The 19,540-nt window shown below is 44.9% G+C and overlaps 1 protein-coding gene across 6 annotated transcripts; it reads left to right on the top strand.

Moving 5' to 3' along the window:
- Window positions 1-9,445: 9,445 nt before the first annotated feature.
- LOC136502632 (disease resistance protein RGA2-like) lies at window positions 9,446-18,237 on the top strand. 6 transcript variants are annotated; one of them, XM_066497883.1, is made up of 9 exons: window positions 9,446-13,770; window positions 13,860-14,145; window positions 14,424-14,507; window positions 14,579-14,685; window positions 14,799-14,972; window positions 15,086-15,226; window positions 15,318-15,486; window positions 16,485-16,693; window positions 18,100-18,237. In XM_066497883.1, the coding sequence occupies exon 1, from the start codon at window positions 9,551-9,553 to the stop codon at window positions 13,694-13,696; it is 4,146 nt and encodes a 1,381-aa protein (XP_066353980.1). In that variant the 5' UTR covers window positions 9,446-9,550; the 3' UTR covers window positions 13,697-13,770; window positions 13,860-14,145; window positions 14,424-14,507; window positions 14,579-14,685; window positions 14,799-14,972; window positions 15,086-15,226; window positions 15,318-15,486; window positions 16,485-16,693; window positions 18,100-18,237. The 6 variants fall into 6 exon arrangements, with proteins under 6 accessions (XP_066353980.1, XP_066353982.1, XP_066353985.1 ...); XM_066497885.1 differs by having other exon boundaries at window positions 15,341-15,486; XM_066497888.1 differs by having other exon boundaries at window positions 13,886-14,145.
- The last annotated feature ends 1,303 nt before the right edge of the window (window positions 18,238-19,540 follow it).

The raw sequence follows: 19,540 nt of genomic DNA on the forward strand, positions 1-19,540 counted from the left end.
CGCCTTGTATAATGGGTGTCGGTCATAACATCTCTCCCCGCCTGCGCAAACAGTTTGTCCTCGAGCTGGAAGGCAGGGTAGAGGGTGCGGAACTCATCGACGAGGGACTATGCTGTGCGGTGGGAGCCCTGTGGGCTCGTCGAAGATTGCGCACTGCTGCTGAAGCAACAAGTCCATCAGCGGCTGCTGGGCGTCGGCGGAGAGTGCAACGAGGTGCTGCTGTGGAGCCGTCGCGTCGAGGCTGCGCACGCCCTGCCAAAGGACGCGTCTGCCCTCACGCCAGAAGGATAGCGTCATGGCCTCGAAATCCCAGAAGATGGGACCCAAGGTCCGTAGGTAGTCGACGCCGAGGATGAAGTCGAAACAGCCCAAGTCCAATCCGACGCACGTGATGGAAAATGACTCCGAGCCGATGCGGATGGGCACGTGGCGAGCAATGCCCTCGCAAGGGAGCCGGTCGCCGTCGGCCACAGTGACACGGAGCTGCTCACCGCCCGTCGGGGCGAGCCGTAGGTGGCGCATCGTCGCGCCATGGAGGAAGTTGTGCGTGGAGCCGGTGTCGAGTAGCGCCAACAGCCGCTCCCCTTTAACCATCACCGGGAGTAGCATCATATTGTCCGTGCGCATCCCTGCAAGTGCGTGTAGAGAGACCACGAAAGCATTAGCGGCCATAGGCTCCTGGGCGTCTGGAGCCACGGGGTTGGCGACGTCATCCATCGCCGCGGCATCCCTGAGCCCGTCATCGATGTAGTCGTCCGATTTGAGGTAGAAGAGCCGTGGGCACACGTGGCCGCAGACATAGGGCTCATCACAGTTGAAGCAAAGCCCTTGTCGACACCGCTCCAGTTGCTCGTCCGGCGGGAGGCGGCGGAACTGGCGCACCAGGGGCACCCTGTTCGCCGCTGCTGGTCCGCCCCCTGGGGACACAGGGGCTCCAGCTGGAGGAGCACCCGCGCTTGGCACGCGTGGGGGAAAGCCAGGCCGCTGAGGAGGCCGGGCACCCTGCTGCAGAGGCGCTAAAGGCATGGCCGCCGCGCGACGCTCGAATGCCCGGGCCAAATACATGGCGGTCTGAAGGTCAGGTGGATCCCGCATCTCGACGTCGACCTTGATGTGCTCGAGGAGGCCACCCACGAATAGTTCTGCCTTCTGGCGAGGATTGAGGTTGCGAGCATGGCAGAGCACGGCATTATAGCGGTCCGAATACTCCTGGACCGATGACTAGAAGGGTAGCCGGGCGAGCTTGGCCAGCCGCGTGCCATGCGTTGGGGGGCCGAAACGGAGCTGGCACAGGTCACGGAAGCGTTCCCAGGTTGGCATGCCTTCATCTTGTTCCAGCGCATAGTACCAAGTTTGAGCAGCGCCACGAAGGTGGTACGAAGCTAGCCATGTGCGATCCGAAGCCAATGTTCGCTGGCCACAGAAAAACTGCTCGCAGTGGTTGAGCCAATTGAGCGGATCAACAGCGCTGTCGAACGTCGGGAACTCCAGCTTGTAAAATTTGGGAGGGGCATGGGCGCCGTTGGGAGCAGCGGCAGACGAGTCCTCCGCGGATAGGGCGCCGCCGGAGTACCCGCCTCCACCGTAGACGAGGGTACCGTCCGTCCCTCCATAGACGATGCCGCTAGTCGGGGGCGGCTGGTGCACCCCGGAGGACGCCGCGACCGCGGCTGCCGACGGTGTAGGGGTCGTGGCCATCGTGTAGATGGGCGGAGTCGTCGAGCCCATCGCCCACGACGGGATGGGAGACGGCGAGGCCGGCCACCGCAGCAAGTGGAGGGGCACCCCCGTCCCGCTGGTCTGGGGCATGCCGTAGGGGAAGATCGCCTGCGGCTGCGACAACTGTGGAGGTGGTGGTGGTGCCGGCTGTTGTGGAGGGGGAGGTGGTGGGATGAGGGTGGCCAGGGTCGCCTGCATGGCCGCCATGCCGCGGGCAATCGCAGCCACGTCGGTGGCCAAAGATTCCAACGTTAGGGGTGCTCCCGAGGATGCGAACGACAACCCCGACGCGGCCGACGGCGCTGGCGCTGATGGCAGGGACAGGGAGGCGGAGGTGGACGGCGGCTGTGTGGATGTGGATGGAGGACCTGACATCGCTGATACCAGGCTGATAGGACTAGATGCCCTACCGGTGTTACTGCGTACGTTATAGGGGTGGAAGAGAGGAGGACATGGTCTGTACTCTCGACGCCGGCGAGGGGCCGTGGTGGCGAGCACACGGTGGCTGCTGCTGCAGTCCTAGAATTCCTGCGGCGCTACAGTAGCGGCGGCACTGTTCACGCGAGACACAGCAGGAGGCGGCTAGGGTTAGGAAATCCCGGCTCCCTTCAATAAGCCGAAAACAATTCTTGTTTCTGCTTGATTATAACTGATACAGGGTTCTCTTTTTATAGAGATGACTGACTTAACCCCTAAGGAAATATCCTAACCGAATCAATCTAACATATCTCTTTCCTAACAAACCAAACCAATCTAATCTTCACGCGCTACAGTACCGCATGCTATAGTACCACGTGGCCCCTAGGCCGGCTCCACTTGCCATAAACCTACGCCTTGTATAATGGGTGCCGGTCATAACAGTTTTAGTTTAACAAAATAAAATAGCACAAACGTACACATGATATTGTTATGTGGTTTGTTATGATTGAGAGGGAGAGAGCTGAGGGAGAGGCGGCTGCTACAGTACCAGCAGGCACTGTTCATGCGAGGGTGGCTGGAGGCTGGCCGGGGGCCTTGCCCACAGCCGAGCAAGAGGGAAGGGATTTCCTTCTTAATTCTTGCTTGATTAGATTGATACATATCCTCTCCTTATATAGAGAGATTTACTTGACTCCTAAGCAAGCGACCCTTATCTCTAATTAACCCTAACACTAATTGGCTATACATCCAGCCCAGGCTACTTGACTCCTAAGCAAGCGACCTTTATCTCTAATTAACCCTAACACTAATGGGCTATACATCCAGCCTAGGCCCAATAGGCCCCTGCCATACTCTAACAGATATGCTTTGAATTACCTCACTGGCTTAGGTACATTGTTATCATCACCTATATGTCCAATCATTAAAGTGGTCTTCACAGCTTCATCAGTGGAATCAAAGGCATACCATTGTAATTGTTGCTACTGACATCCTAGGTGGCCTTAAAGAGTTGGCAATTTCCATTTTGCCCTCTGATTTTGGTTCATCACCATGTTCTCTTACTAATAGCTGCCTAAATGCCCATGTAAATGGGACCATAGTTTCACATAATGTTTCTTCGAATAATTTTATAGTGATTCTATAAATGATAGGATGGTATATTTGCATTACTTACACATTTTTAGGTTAGGTTGATTTAAATGATTGATGAACTACGATTACACACAGATAATGACATTATTGAGTTAACCTTGCATGACACGATGATTAATCTTTCCCATCAATAGGATATGGGGATGCAATGAGCAGCCTAAAATCAGGCTCCAAATTTTATTTGTTGCATATATATTATTTAGCGTCCTAATACATCCAGATGTTTTTCTTAGCAAAGGTTGCTCATCATTGCTATTTTATATGCAACACATTACTATGCCTTGCTTCGTGCAACCAACTAATTTGTATTACTAATGTAGGATGCAACATGTGTTATGTTACTGCATAATCACATAAATGGAAGATCAGGAGATTGGTTGTTAGGTTCTCTGGTCTACCAAAAATTCTCAAAGTTGACCTTATCCTTCTTCATGAGGTAACTATTCTTTCCCGATCCTCTTTGGTTTAATGTAATTTCTGCTGTCTACATTATTTTTATTACAGGGAAACTCCATGCAAGGTCAGAGTTTAAAAAGAACTGGCTAATTATAAAAGTTGCTAACCTAACCCCACATCCAAACTTGGCCCCAAATAACCATCTGGCCCTGCTAAATAGCAAGGATGAGCGCTTGCGATAGGTATCTAGAATACTTACCTGAATTGATTTCGATCTAGGTTTCAGCTTAACAATAATCATCCAGTTCCTGAATGTCCATTTATCTATTGCAGGGGCAAACGAGGATTGATGCTGCCAAGCTAAGTTTCATAAAAGCCGTTGTCATCGATTATTGCTGCCAGGTTAGGTTTCATAGGCATATCATCTTCAAGTTTTAGCGTTTTGCCTCCGTTTGTCCTAGGTAATTCTCAGCCTTGCAGAGTTGCAGGCATTATCTGCGCCAAACAATGTGCTACCATATGTGGTAAATGTACACTAATGTGGCAGTTACTTTCACATAATAGCATTATATGTTCAACAGAGATTCAACCAATAGCCGTCACATAAATATCATGTTTTTTACTCAGCTACTTATGGTGATTTTGATACTTGCAGCCTCTATACGGTTGTTTTCGATGAGCTTATGCCATCTTCGGTTTTTGTGATTATTTTTAGCCTATGTCGGTAGAGGCAGCAGCTTGGTAACATTGGAAGCCATTTGGTTGATCTGACAGAGAACAAATTGTATACTATAATAGTCAGTGCAAACTAATTAACTAAAACATCGGCTCCTACAGACTGACACTCAATACGGCGCGGTGAAGCGCGTCTGTCGTCCTAGTAGTACATATAAACACATTCTCTGCTGCCTGCTGGGGAATCCCAAAAGAAAACGTAAGACATTGACTGCCCGCGGGTTCTATGGCAAATTAATCAGAAATTCAGGAAAGATGAAATAAAATTCTCTTGAAGTCATAGACATATTGTATATATCGTCGTACAGACACAATACACTTGCATAGGGTAAGCAAATGCAATGCCATGGCATACCTGTATAAAAAATGATGCTTCTAGAAGTCAGATAATGATAATTTATCAGGTTATTAACAAAATGGTACTGCTCGTTCATTAACTTTTATCCATGAAAGTTCTGCAGGGACAACATGAACCGCAGCTGTGTGGCAATGAAAACTAAAAGTACGTATAACCAAACTGCAAAAGGAAAACACCAGTAGTATGTACTTTAGAACCATGTCAATTTATCTGTTTAATTCTTAACAAACCGTTACTGCTGGTTAATTTATTATTAGTTAGTACCCATGCAAGTTCTGCTGTGACAGCAAGCATTACTGCTGTGTTGCAAAGAAAGTTAAAAGTGCGCTAAATTTCATTACACCACAACACCGCATCACTGTCAGATGTCTGACGTTAAAAGTTATATTTATCGATGAATCATTAATCTCTTCAGCAAAGATCTGTGCACATATTAGGTAAAATACCATTATTTTTTTACCTCAAGTGTGACGCTAGCCAAATGGGTGTATTTTCACTGGCGGCTAAAAAAAACTGCAGTACAAATTTATTTTCACTAACGATAACCTTACGTCGTCAACTGCTTGTGCAAATTTATTTTAATAATATGAACCATCAGTGCTAACTTTTGTCTAGCAAAAGAAGCAATTTCAGAGAAACCATATAGACTACATTCACTATGCCACAGCAGCACAAAGGAGACACCTTACCCAGGGGCTGGTTTCCTTCCTTGCGCCGAATTTTTGTCCACCGTGATCCTTTAGCCCCACATGTCAATTGAAATTGAAATCAAATCGGTTGAAATAGACTGAGATGCATTGCGAGTAAGGATTCAAATTGGGAAGTAGATGGGATCAAATTGTCAGGCAGCTGGGGTTGTTACGGGGAGAGGGAAGATAGATCATCTCCTAAATGCCTTTCAGGTTGAACTCATTGCTTGTCTACATGGGATTCAATCGGCTGTTGATTTGGGGATCGGCCGGCTTATTGTCGAGACTGATGCGAAGATGGTGGTTCAGGCGATTGCCACCGATGAGTATGATGATGTTGTTGTAGGTGTTTTGATCACTGAGGTAAAGTCTTTAGTGTCCTCCGCTTTCATTAGTTTCAAGTGCTCTTTTAAGAGCTGGGTTTATAATAGAGCCGCTCATAAGCTGGATACGCTAGGCCATTTGTGTAGTCAAGGAGAGAAACAAATTGTTAGTTCAATTCCTGAATCCGTTCATGTAATTGTTGCTGGCCCCGTTCGGCTTACCTTAAAAGCCGGCTTGTTCGGCTTCTTTTTTTAGTCGGAACAGTATTTTTCTCTCACAATAATTCAGCTTTGGCTTGTTATTTCAGCCAAGTGATCGGGCCCAACAATTTGTTAGACGTTGAGTAATGAGATTACACCTGTTTTTTTTTAAGTTCAAATCCAAAGAAATCCCCAAATCACATAACCCTACAATGAAAATCCATAGCTCTGCTTCAACAAGTATATGATAAGTACAAAACTAGGAAGATTTCCACAAATTAAGAACCTTGGCATTTAATAAATTGAGTTGGGCAATTCTAAAGACGGAACTCATAATCACAACTATTCAGCCACAAGTTAAAGAACCGAACAAGCAAAAGCAATCGGAGATATTCAAAAAAAAAAAAGCAAAGGAGGAGGAGAGAAAATTTGAACTTGGCGGGCAGGGATGCTTGCTCGGTTGCTCCACAGCCACGGTCAGCATAAGCATCCAAGCCACAACTCGAGTGGCACGAAAAAGTCCATGGCGCACGCCTGCATGCCCAGGACGGGACCTAGCCGCTGCTTGTGCAAAATCCTAAGTAGGATCCATCCACTCATTTTCACTGTACAATTCGAATAAAAAATCCAGTACGTACGTGCTACCCGCACCGGAAGCGAGAATGGCTCCACAGCTCCAGCGAACCCGCCTCGTCAGTCGTCACACACATCTCCCTTCTTTATGGGGCCCACTGCATGTCACACACATCTCCCTTGTTCATGGGGCCCACTGCATGGGGCCTCCCGAATGTCGATACAGCACGATCCAATTTGGGCCTTGTTTAGTTCCGCGAAATTTAGGAATTTAGCTACTGTAGCACTTTCGTTTTTATTTGGTAATTAGTGTTTAATTATGGACTAATCAGGCTCAAAACGTTCGTCTCGCGATTTTCCACTAAACTGTGCAATTAGTTTTTTTTTTGTCTATATTTAATGCTTCGTACACGTATCGTAAGATTTGATGTGATAACTAATGTAGCACTTTTTAGGAAAACTTTTTGGAACTAAACGTGCCTTGCTTCTCAAGTTTTGACGTCCGCAAATCCAGTTCTCCGCGCGGACTTACCTTGGGGTCACGCGTGCACACAATCACGGGATTTTCTACTGCATTCTCTTCTCTTCTGCCCTTCTTCTTTTTTTCGAAAGTTCATATATATTAAAACATTAGAACCAGAGTACATAGATTTGGGAAATAAATTCCCAATTACATGGTGGAAACCACTCAGCCGCACTGAAGAGAGCTATGCCTACTTCAAGAGACTGCATCCTAAGAGCAGAAGCTAAGCAAGTAAATTTGAATACGTTCTCCAAATTCGAAACTCCCAGATGTGTTGGAAGGTCTGTTGAATGCCCGATTAGGAAAACGGTGAACACTATCGTCGGGCAATGACGACAAAGAGTCAAAGACCACCTAGGGCCTCCCTTGTGCATTGTAGCTCTAGAGGTTGGAAGCTGAGTGGAAGCTACGAAGTTAGCGACATCGGACTCAGGCCTTGTTTGGATTCAGATAGTAAAGTTTTGAGGTGTCATATCGGATGTTATATGGGGTGCTTGGATACTAATAAAAAATAAATTACAGAATCCGTCAGTAAACCACGAGACGAATTTATTAAGCCCAATTAATTCATCATTAGTGCATGTGTGTACGGTAGCACTTTCTTGTTAAATTATGAACTAATTAGGTTTAAAAGATTCGTCTCGCAAATTAGTCATAAACTATATAATTAGTTATTTTTAGTCTATATTTAATACTCTATGTATGTGTCCAAATATTTGATATGACCGAATGTAAAGTTTTGAGGTGGAAACTAAACAAGTACTGATAGGTGTAGGCAAGGATACAATACAAAATTTTACAACACGTGTTAGATAGAGGGGGGCAGGGTGACGTGGTAGCTAGGCTTCTTGAAGCAAAAATTTCCAGTGCAATGTACACACATTTTTGCTATTAATACAAAGGAACGAAACATTTCTTCTAACTCGCTTCTTTTTATTTCCAAAATAAGTCCACGACCCTTGTCCACTTTTTTTTAATATTTATTTCGTTTTTCTCTTTTCTTTTTGCCCACCCATGGCATCCTGTTTTTTTCGAGAAGACGTTATTTTCATTTTTATTGTCCCTTTTACCATTTTCTTTTATGTTTTTTTGCCCGTCAGATTGACGTCCCTTTTTTGCTCCCTTTTTCTTCCACATAATAAGGGAGTGTTAGAGCTACTGTAAAAAATTCACAGATTTTGGGTTTATAATGAGGCATTTAAGGTTAAAACAATTGAAACAACCGAAATAGAGATCGGCATGTAACTGCTAAACATAAGCCCCATAAATCATGAAACTTTGCAGGAACGCTAATTCTAACATGTGTAACATACTTTAATTTTTCCATGATTTATTGAGGACAAGAACTTCCTATAAGAATATAGCATAGTTTTCATATACAAATAGTGACAACAATTGTTTATTAAACACAACATTATTAAACACATTCGCTGCATATATATACTAACGAGGGTTCTAAAAAAATTTACGAGATTGATTTTCATATACAGATTGATTTTATACGGAATTTACGAGATTGCATCTTTCTAGAAAAAGAATAAACAGCAGATTCTCTCTCTCCTGGCACAGAGGCCACGACCTTCTCTTCCTCTCGATCGGTTCTGTTTGCTTGAGCTTTATCGGTTAGAATCAGTGCTATTTTTTTAATGAAATAATATTTTTTTTCTCTATTAACAAATCAGGACCGCAGATCAGCCGTGGAACAACAAGTCCTGCCGAACGGTCCCACGGCCTTGGAACGAGGCGACATGGGCGACAGGGCGAGCGCAGCCGCTTGTGGGCCGGGGCGTGAGCGCGGTGGTTGGTCGTCGTCGTTCTGCCGGTCCACGGCGAGCACGTGGCGCTTGCGGGCAGGGGCGCGGCACGGCTGGCTTCGCGTGGCGAGGCACTGGGTGGGCGTGGCCGACAGCAGCTGGCCGCCGCGCTGATGGGCCAATGGGAGCACTGGTTGGTGGTGATGGATGATGATGATCACGTGCAGTCTGTTCGTTTGTGAGTTTCAGCAGTATTTTTTCTCACAATAAACTAATATCGATCAGTCTAAATCAGCCCAAAACCCAGACCGATGGTATGGCTTGTACGGGAGGGGAGTATCGAGGCCGAGGTGGAGTTACGCCGCTGTCCCCGTTCTTTTCGAACGCACACAAGTTTTTCCTTCTTTTTGATTCACACCCATCTGTGACTTACTGGTGGGCCCCAGGCATACCCAGTGTTGGGTCCGCCCGTGGGGTGGGTGGGTGGGTGGATTTAGAATTTGGATGGTGCCAACGCTTCCGAGCACGCGCCGTGATGTGATGTGATGTGACAACTCGCAGCCCATTTTATCTTTTCCATCGCATCTTGATGTTTAGTTCCCACCACGTAACTTTACACCGCATCTTGATTGATCAGTCCACCAACCACTCAAACCAATTTCCTCTGCGGCCAGCCGAATCCATCTCTGCCGGTGCCGGTGGAGGAGATGGAGGCGGCGAACTGGCTCCTCGGCCAAGTCCTCAACAAGCTCTCCGACGACTCGGTGAAAGCCTACGTGTCCAGCACCGAGCTCGGCCTCAACCTTGACGAGATCGAAAGGGAGATGCTCTACACCAGAGGGCTACTGGACGAGGTCCAGGGGAGGGACCTCACCAACAAACCTCGCCTGCAGGGGCGGCTCGAGAAGCTCGGCAAGAAGGCCGACGAGGCTGAGGATGCTCTCGACGAGCTACACTACTTCATCATCCAGGATAAGCTGGACGGGACTCAAGAGGCCACTCCGGACTTGGGCGGTGGCCTCGGCGCCAAAGCTCAGCATGCCCGCCATGCTGCTCGCCACACTTCTGGTAACTGGCTCTCATGCTTCTCTTGTTGCCGTTCAAAAGATGATGTTGCTGCTGCCATGTCTCTTGACCACGGTGGCCATGTTGAAAAGTTGCCATTCAACCGGGTGGAAATGTCCAACAAAATCAAGCAGCTCATAGAGGAGCTGCACTCTAACTGTACTCCTGTCTCTGACTTGCTCAAGATAGTGTCAGGCAGTAACCCTCAGCCACACATGCCTGCCTTCACTAAAAGGCCCGACACAAGCCCTGAAGTCACACAGGAGAAGTTGTTTGGGAGGGATGCCATCTTTGAGAAAACTATAGAGGAGATTATCAGTGTGACACAGAGTGGTAAAACCTTGCCTGTTCTTCCTATAGTTGGCCCAGGGGGTATTGGAAAGACTACCTTCACCCAGCAATTAGTCAATGACCCAAGGATTAAGCAATGTTTTCCTGATATTAATGTCTGGATATGTGTATCGACTAATTTTGACGTGCTTAATCTCACCAAAGAGATCCTGAGCTGCCTACCTGCAACTGATAATGAAGGAAATAAAATACCAAATGAAACTACTGCCAACTTAGACCAGCTTCAGAAATCCATCGCAGAGAGGTTGAAATCCAAAAGGTTTCTACTTGTCTTGGATGACATATGGGAATGTAGCAGTACTGAAGAGTGGGAAAAACTATTAGCTCCATTAAAAAAGGACGAGACCAGTGGCAACATGATTCTTGTCACAACTCGGTTCCCAAGAATTGTAGAAATGGTGACAAAAGGAACTAATCCAATTGACCTCCGTGGTTTGGATCCTGATGAGTTTTGGAAATTCTTCCAAATATGTGCATTTGGTAGGATCCAAGATGAGCATGGTGATCGAGAGTTAATTGGTATTGCAAAACAAATAGCAGATAAGTTGAAATGCTCCCCACTTGCAGCCAAAACAGTTGGTCGGTTATTGAACAAAAAACGCTTTAAGGAACATTGGATGAAAATTCTTGACAACAAAGAGTGGCTAGAAGAAAATCATGACAATGATATTATCCCAGCCTTGAAAATTAGCTATGACTACCTTCCCTTCCATCTGAAAAAATGCTTTTCATGTTTTTCCCTTTTCCCTGACGATTATAAGTTTGAGAAGCTTGAGATTATTTGTTTTTGGGATTCAATAGGCATCATAGACTGTACTAGGAAGAATAAAAAAACTGAGGACATAGGATCAGATTATTTGGATGAATTACTGGATAATGGTTTTCTTATAAAAGGAGGTGATAATTTTTACGTAATGCATGATTTACTTCATGATCTTTCAAGGATCGTTTCATTAGAAGAATGTGCCTATATCAGTTGTTCTAGTTTTGACGCAAATGAAATCCCAAAAACTGTTCGTTACCTATCCATTTTCATGCACGATACTCATATTCCGAATTTTGATGAAGACATGGGTAAATTGAAGGAAAGGATAGACATTAAAAATTTGCGGAGTTTGATGATTTTTGGAGAATACAGTAGGTTACGCCTAGTCAATATTTTAAGGGATACATTTAAGGAAATAAGAGGTCTTCGTGTTCTATCTATATTCATGAACTCCCATAGTTCCTTGCCACACAACTTTTCAAACCTTGTCCATCTTCGGTACTTAAAACTTATTTCGCCTTATTACTCAAAAATGCCTTTGCCAAACACAGTGTCTAGGTTTTATCACTTGAAATTTCTAGATCTTAAACAATGGGGAAGTGGTTGTTCTTTGCCTAAGGACATTAGCCGTCTTGAAAATTTACGCCATTTTGTTGCTTGGAAAGATTTTCATTCCAATGTTCCTGAGGTGGGGAAAATGAATTTTTTACATGAATTAAAAAAATTCCATGTTAAGAAAGAGAGTGTTGGATTTGAGCTTGGGGAATTGGGGAAACTAGATGAGCTTGGAGGAGAGCTCGAGATATGTGGGCTTGAAAATGTGAGAACCAAACAAGAAGCTAAAGAGGCCAAACTGATGTCAAAGAGGAATTTAGTTAAGTTGGGATTAGTTTGGAACAGTAAGGAAGAGTTCACTGGAGATGATATCCTAGATAGTATCCAGCCACACTCTAATATTAGAAGACTCTGCATTGTAAACCATGGTGGCTCCATTGGTCCTAGTTGGTTGTGCAGCAACATCATATACATGAAAAACTTGGAGACCCTACATCTAGAGAGCGTGTCATGGGCCAACCTTCCACCTATTGGACAGCTTTATCACCTAAGAAAGCTGAAGCTAAAAAAGATCACTGGGATATCTCATATTGGACCTGACTTCTTCGGTGGCACCACAGAAAAAAGTTTCACACACTTGAAGGAAGTTGAGTTTTGTGATATGTCGGAACTCGTGGAGTGGGTTGGGGGAGCTAACTGTCATCTGTTCTCAAGGCTTGAAAAAATCAGCTGCACTGATTGTCCCATGCTCACTACGCTGCTATTCTCGGGTTGGCCTATTTCTTTTACAGAAGAGAACACCATATGGTTCCCTAGTCTTTGTGATCTTCACATTGATAGATGCCCAAAGTTGTGCCTTCCTCCCTTGCCTCACACTTCGAAGGTATCCCGTATTAAGACGGAGTGCTTGGCTTATGATCGTACTAGCTTGAACTTTTGGAAGCCCTATGAATTATTGGTCTTCCACAATCTTGGTGGTGTACAAAGGTTGACAATTCGGGATGCATCATGCTTCTCATTTATGGATCTTCAAAAGCTACATTCCCTAAGACATATTAAGGTCAGTAGATGTGAGGAAACCTTTTTGAGAGGACTGGATGATGGTGTCGTGCTACACACAGTCCAATCTTTCGAACTGGATCAATTTCCTCTTACCAGAAAATCTTTGTCAGATTTGTTCAAATGTTTCCCAGCTCTTTCTCGTTTGGATGTGAGCGCATCATCAGATGAGGATCATGAGGAAGTGGTACTGCAGTTTCCACCCTCCAGCTCGCTGAGAGATGTCTCCTTCGGTGGGTGTAAGAATCTGATCCTGCCTATGGATGAAGAGGAAGGAGCTGGATTCTGGGGCGTCTCGTCGCTCGAGTTCGTGACCATAATCTATTGTGACAAGCTATTCTCTCGGTGGTCCATGGGAGGAGTTGCATCTCAGACTCAGAGCATCATCTACCCTCTCCCCCCTTCCCTCAAGGAACTCTGTCTTGCGGGTGAGCAAAGCACGCTGCCGATGGCTCTGCTCGCGAATCTCACATCTCTTACTAGTCTAGAACTATTTAATTGCAAGGATATCACAGCGGATGGGTTCGATCCCCTCATCACATCCAACCTTGAGCATCTGCATGTGCACAATCAGAGAGGTGGTGAGACTGAGCCCTATTCTGTAGCAGGAGATCTACTTGCAGCGGTGGCAAGGACCCAAACAATGCCCGCCGGTTCCTTCCAACTGGTGAGCCTTGCGGTGGACAGCATCTCCGCAGTGCTTGTTGCTCCCATCTGCAGCCGCCTGTCCGCTACCCTCCAGAACTTATCCTTCGTTTGTGATTGGCGGACAGAGAAGTTCACGGAAGAGCAGGACGAGGCGCTTCAGCTCCTCACGTCTCTTCAAACCCTGTGGTTCGTTCAATGCAGGTCTCTGCTGTCCCTCCCCCAAGGGTTGCATCGCCTTCCTTCTCTCCAGGAATTACGTATCTGGGGGACTCAAAAAATCAGATCGCTGCCCAAGGAGGGCCTCCCCGATTCACTTCGTGCGCTGCGCATGGATGATTGCAGTCCCGAGATTTATGAGGAATGCCAGAAATTAAGGGGAACAAGGCCAGATATTGATGTTAATTGCTGAGGCGGAAAGCTGAACCTCTGCTTCTGCATGCCTTTCACACCACGCTCAAATCTTCGGTGTACATCGATCTGCAGGTTAGTTACAAATTAAAAGAAAACACCTTTTGCTCCTCTATTTATGATTTCATTAAGTGTGCAAACTGATTTTTTTATTTCTTTTGTAGACTGAATTTACGATCTATAATTTCAGCTCCTCACATCTCTCCAAAGCCTGTCGTTTGAAGACTGCAGGGCTCTGCTGGCCCTCCCTTCTCTCCAGGAATTACAAATCATTGCAATTCAAAATATGAGATCGCTGCCCATACCTGATTTATGAGGAATGCCAGAAATTAAAGGGAACAAGGCCAGATATACATACAATTGCCTTCCTTCATTCCTGACGCGGAAAGCTGAATCTCTGCTTCTCCCTGCCTTTCACGTACTCCCTCTTCACTGGACATCGATCTGCAGGTTAGTTCCAAATAAAAAAACAGCTTATGCTCTTGGATTTGTGGTTTCAATGACTGTGCAAACCGAACTGTTCTAGTTATTTTTTGCATATAGATATGACCCATTGCCATATGCTTCTGTGTTACAAGTGGATCATATCATGTCCAACTATTTATTTCTTTATCCAACAAATTCAATCTCTCCTACAATTTCAGTTCCTGGATCATATCACTTTCTACCATTTTTCCTGAATATTGCATTATTGCACTGAATCTCATACCGTGGATTGGTACTTTTAGGAGGAAAAGAGAATTGTTTCAATGAATAAAGATCTTGGTGCATATGCCTTGTTGATGATACTTTCTAGCAATTTTCCTCTTCAGGTACAATGTTGCATTATTGCACCCTTCTTTAGTTTTATTTGAATCTCATGCCGTGAATTGGTACTTTTCAGAAGGAAAGAAAACTGGCTCAACAAAGACCATGTATTGTGGCACATCATGAATGGCTTCTGACTGTTTGGTTCCACCTTATTATATTAGACGCCCTAAATCATGACACGTAAGCTACTTTGGTGATCTGAATATCTGATATGCACAATCACCTTGTTTGTATCACAGCACTAGTAGTTGGCCCACAGCCCAATGAGATGATATACTGGTTTTCCTTTGCAGGACTCTGCTTCATCATAATGTTACACATCGTTCAAAATCATAAATGAGCCAACCTTGGGTTCTGGCAAACTTTGGAAAACTGGCTCAACAAAGACCATGTATTGTGGCACATCATGAATGGCTGCTGACTGTTTGGTTCCACCTTATTATATTAGACGCCCTAAATCATGACACGTAAGCTACTTTGGTGATCTGAATATCTGACATGCACAATCACCTTGTTTGTATCACAGCACTAGTAGTTGGCCCACAGCCCAATGAGATGATATACTGGTTTTCCTTTGCAGGACTCTGCTTCATCATAATGTTACACATCGTTCAAAATCATAAATGAGCCAACCTTGGGTTCTGGCAAACTTTGGCAAGTAAAGCCAAGGGAATTCTTGACAAGGATGGCTTAGCAACACGGTGCATCCAGAAAATATCAGGTGAGGCAGTAACTGTATCTGAAGATATTGACAGTCACAAATGAACCTTTTGTGTTTGGCATTGTCTCTCACTTCATTAATATTATTCCAGGCTTTCTTTCCTTGTAATTTCAGGCCCGTAACTCTTGTTGTTCATTTGAAAACCACCGGAAGACAGGAGATGCGGCATCACGAGTCAGACCTTTGATCATTTGAAAACCACAGAGGGTCTTTCTGATTTTGTCAACCAGCTTAGTGGATGGAACAATAAAAAATGCATTGTAAGTAATGTGTTTTTACTTAACGCATTTGTTTTTGTTTCTTTATTTCTATAAGAGAAATTTTACGATGGTTGGAAAAAACATGGGTCATCCATTGGGTAATATCGGACGGTGGAAAAATGGAAGGTACCCAACTCAAAGTACCTAGAGGTACCAAACATGTGGGGATAGTACCAAATTAGGTGGGGCTAGTACCAAAATATGTGGGATAAGATCTATTTTCTATTGTATATTTTATTTTCGAATAAGGGTAAATCCGTCATTTTAGTCCTTTTCTTCCTCCTCCGTCTCTTGGACCATGGTCTTCTCTCACCCGTCGAATCTCTGACCATGGAAAGTGTCACGCGCGTGCTCTCTCTCGCTGGATGGCCACGGCCACTAGCAGCCGCACCTGCCCGGTCGATTACGTGCTATTCCTAGCGCCTCCCGAGCTGATGCTGTGCTTGCTCCTCTTCCCTATGCAGCCGGCAGCAGAAGCTGCGCCACCGGGCGAGCAGGCCGTTGGCCGCCGTGCACTTGGCCTGGCAGCAGCTGTGCCGTCGGGCCAGGCTGTCCTCAGCTGCACCATAGTAGTCAGTAACCGTCACAGGTGCCGTGATTAGTAGCGACACGAACACAAGCACCTCCTTTACTCGTACATGGCGGCGGCGGCCCAAACACACTGGATGCCTGAGGTCTTCAGTGCGGGATCGATGGAGATGCACAACTGAGCGGCGGCACCGGGGGGTGGGGGGGGGGGGGGGGGGGGGGGGGGGGGGGTTTGGAAGTGCCCTATTAAACTTGGGCTGGCAGTGGGGTTATGTCAAGTTTGAGACGAACACAACCTCAATTACTAACATACCCTCTGCAATATATTTCTCAATTAATTACTTAAAAAATAGAAAAAGATGAAAGAACCTAGAGGTATTAAGGTACTTTCCCAACCATCGTAAAAGATCTATTTCTATAAATGGCATAACCCTGAGCTGTATTGTAAATTGGCTTCCTTTCTTTAACAGGAAGGGCTCACAATTGTGGATAATAAGAAATCCAGCATCATTGAGTTGAGGAAACAAAGAAAATTCAAATTAGAAGGAAGCCTGCCAGTTCAAGTTCTCATATGTCGAATTCAGCAGTAGATACACATAAACCCAGCGCTCCTGACCTCTCACCATTAACCTGAATCTGCAGCCCAGGAGACTGAACTGTACGCTTCTCGCGATGTCAGGTGCCACGTGCTTATATCTTGATGACAAATACGATATTATACATCCTCTATATAGAGAAACATTTAGTCCTCATTGTTGTCAGATCAACAATAAAGTTTATGTTTTCTAGTTTCATGAAATGGAGTACAGCATTAGTTTTCGGTATAAGGAAAGCATACAGATGTTTGTATTTTCTACTAAAAAAATATTTCTAGTTCCTTTGTTGATCTACTTGTTTCCGGTTCCTTTATTTTGCCAGTCTATTTATTTCTAGTTCCTTCACCCATCTATGGAGTTGTAGTGTAGCCGAGACTCGAGAATTGACAGGGTACCAGCTGAAGTTGCCTAATGTTTTCTTACGATCTGTAGCATTATCAAAACATAAGCATTGCTCCTGCCTGATTTGTTTAAAAAAAGCATCGTGACCATCAGAATAGCAGAGTAAGCTCTTTTCTGTGCTTACAATGAATTAGCAGAATTGTTTTTTTTCCTTAAAACATAAATTTTGTCTTTTCGGAAATTTTAGATGAATGCTTCTGATAAGTTATTCTTTTGTAGTATCTACCAGCAATGATCCCTTTCTCTTGCCCCTATTAATGCTTTCAGGTTGCTAATGCAATGGCTGCTAAAGAAAAACTTCTACTCCATGAACAAAAATCTGTTGAATCTATTAAGTTGCATGCACCAACCAACTCAACCCAAAAGCTTAAGCTGATGGGGAGAGGTGGGCAATTCACTTATATTCCAACACTCCCCCTCACGTGGAGGCTCCCTCAGGCCTCAGACGTGGAATAGGAGCGAGCAACAATTATTTTATTTTAATTGCGCTAACCAGGATTCGAACTCGGGACCTCTGGCTTTGATACCATATTAAGTTGCATGCACCAACCAACTCAACCCAAAAGCTTAAGCTGATGGGGAGAGGTGGGCAATTCACTTATATTCCAACAGAATCGATCCAGATTTTGCAAAGTAGAGATGTGCTCTGCTAGAAGTATAAAATAAGCTGATAAATGAATAGGTGATAACTTCATCACCAAACTGATAAATGAATATTACTACATCTGAATCTTGCAATTAAATAAATTATATAAGTAGCTATTAGTGCTCATCATTTCTGAACACTTGCATAAGGGTTGAATTTTCAGTACTCTGCTTCTTTTGAAAATTGAGCATTACATAAATTTAGATTCATATGAAACTATATTATTATATGGCGATGAGAAGTTTGAGTCCAGTATCTCGTTTCATATTAGCTATAAACTGTTGGTACTGCAAGCTTGTTCTTAACATCTAAAGAGTATCACTACATCCATTAAACTATGGTATATAGTACATGCTGCTGTTCTTGTGAACCGATGAATATAACTTATTTTCTCCATGTTATACTGAAAGAGTCTCTCTAAACAATCCATTGCTGAAACAGATTTGCATGCAACTGGAGATATTGCTGGCCTATGAATCAAGGCTGGCACAGGAAAACTCAACATATGCCTGTGAAAACCGCTTCCTATATGAGATAGTAGATTTTCATCAATTCGCCACCCAGGACGATGCCTTATTGGATGATGAGGGCACAGATGTTGGAATATGATCCGAATTCTAACGTGGGTCTTGCGAGGACACTTGGAGGGCCCGCAGTTCAGGTTATGTGCTTAGCGGATTGGTTTTCATATTGGACTGCAGTCTGTTCGTCCTATATATACATCTTGAAAGCCGCACAGAAAGAGCACAAGACTCATTGTGTATTCTCTGTGTTTTGTAAACTCTCATCATTATATAGTGTAGATCGTTGGTTGGTGCCCGTGGTTTTTTTCCTGCAAGGGTTTTCCATGTAAAATTCTGTGCCTTGTGTTTGACCTTTATTTGCATTATTTGCTAACAACAAAAGACGTATGACCAACATCACACTGTCCTCTTCTTTGCTGAAAATGTGTTGCTGTGGTTGAAGAAAATTCAGCAGATGAACACCACCACCCTGTCCCCTCCAGGCCTGAATCTCCTATGGTCAGCTTGTGTGGACAATCATCGCCCAAATCTAGCAATTTTCATAATGCCTCAAAGTCAAATGCATCAGCATCCGACTTAGCTTCACGCGTGTGACTTTGCCATCTATGATGGGTTTTCAGCAAACATTTTTCAAAGAACCTTCTAAAGAGGTGTATCCTGTTCACGTGGTAAACTAAATCCACACACCTTACCTGTCATAAGCCATTGTTGAGCTGATCAGCAATTGGAGTCGTGTGATAAGCTTAATTGACCTCCTATTTGTCGCGATCTTCACAAATCAACAAGGTAATCACTAATCACCAGGGCTACATTATATTTGCATCATAGTCTAGCGAAAGGCGTGATTACCATTGTTCTGAAACAAAAGAAAATGCTGCATTAAACCCTGTGAATTCAACTTGAAAAATTGCACCTACTACCTCTAGGTTTTGGTGTTAGTATATATATTCTCCTCCTCTATGGTTCCCTCTGCCTCCCCTATCTGTCCTACCCATTCATTTCATGGCAGAGAGAGAGTCAGGCGCCATGGAGAGGCTGGCAGCGGTGGTGGAGTCTTCCTCTACATGCTAACTATGAGTTTACACAGATATGCCTTCACAAGAGTCTGACGCATAGGACAGCGGTCGGCGCACCCAGCCCACCGCCGCACAGCAGAAGAGCACACTGGATCGCCTATTAGATCGCCCCGTAGGCCTAATTCTACCAAGCAACAGTCAGAAAATACAAATACAAAACCATATGCCACCCAGCTCACCGCCTAGCTCCAAAACCAAAAAAAACTCAGCGATCACCCATACGCCGTCGCCAACATCGGCCTACATCGGCTCCGCCATCGGGTCGCGGCTTCTTCTTCCTCC

This window comes from Miscanthus floridulus, chromosome 14 (assembly GCF_019320115.1).
Source record: "Miscanthus floridulus cultivar M001 chromosome 14, ASM1932011v1, whole genome shotgun sequence".
NCBI classification, from domain to species: domain Eukaryota; kingdom Viridiplantae; phylum Streptophyta; class Magnoliopsida; order Poales; family Poaceae; genus Miscanthus; species Miscanthus floridulus.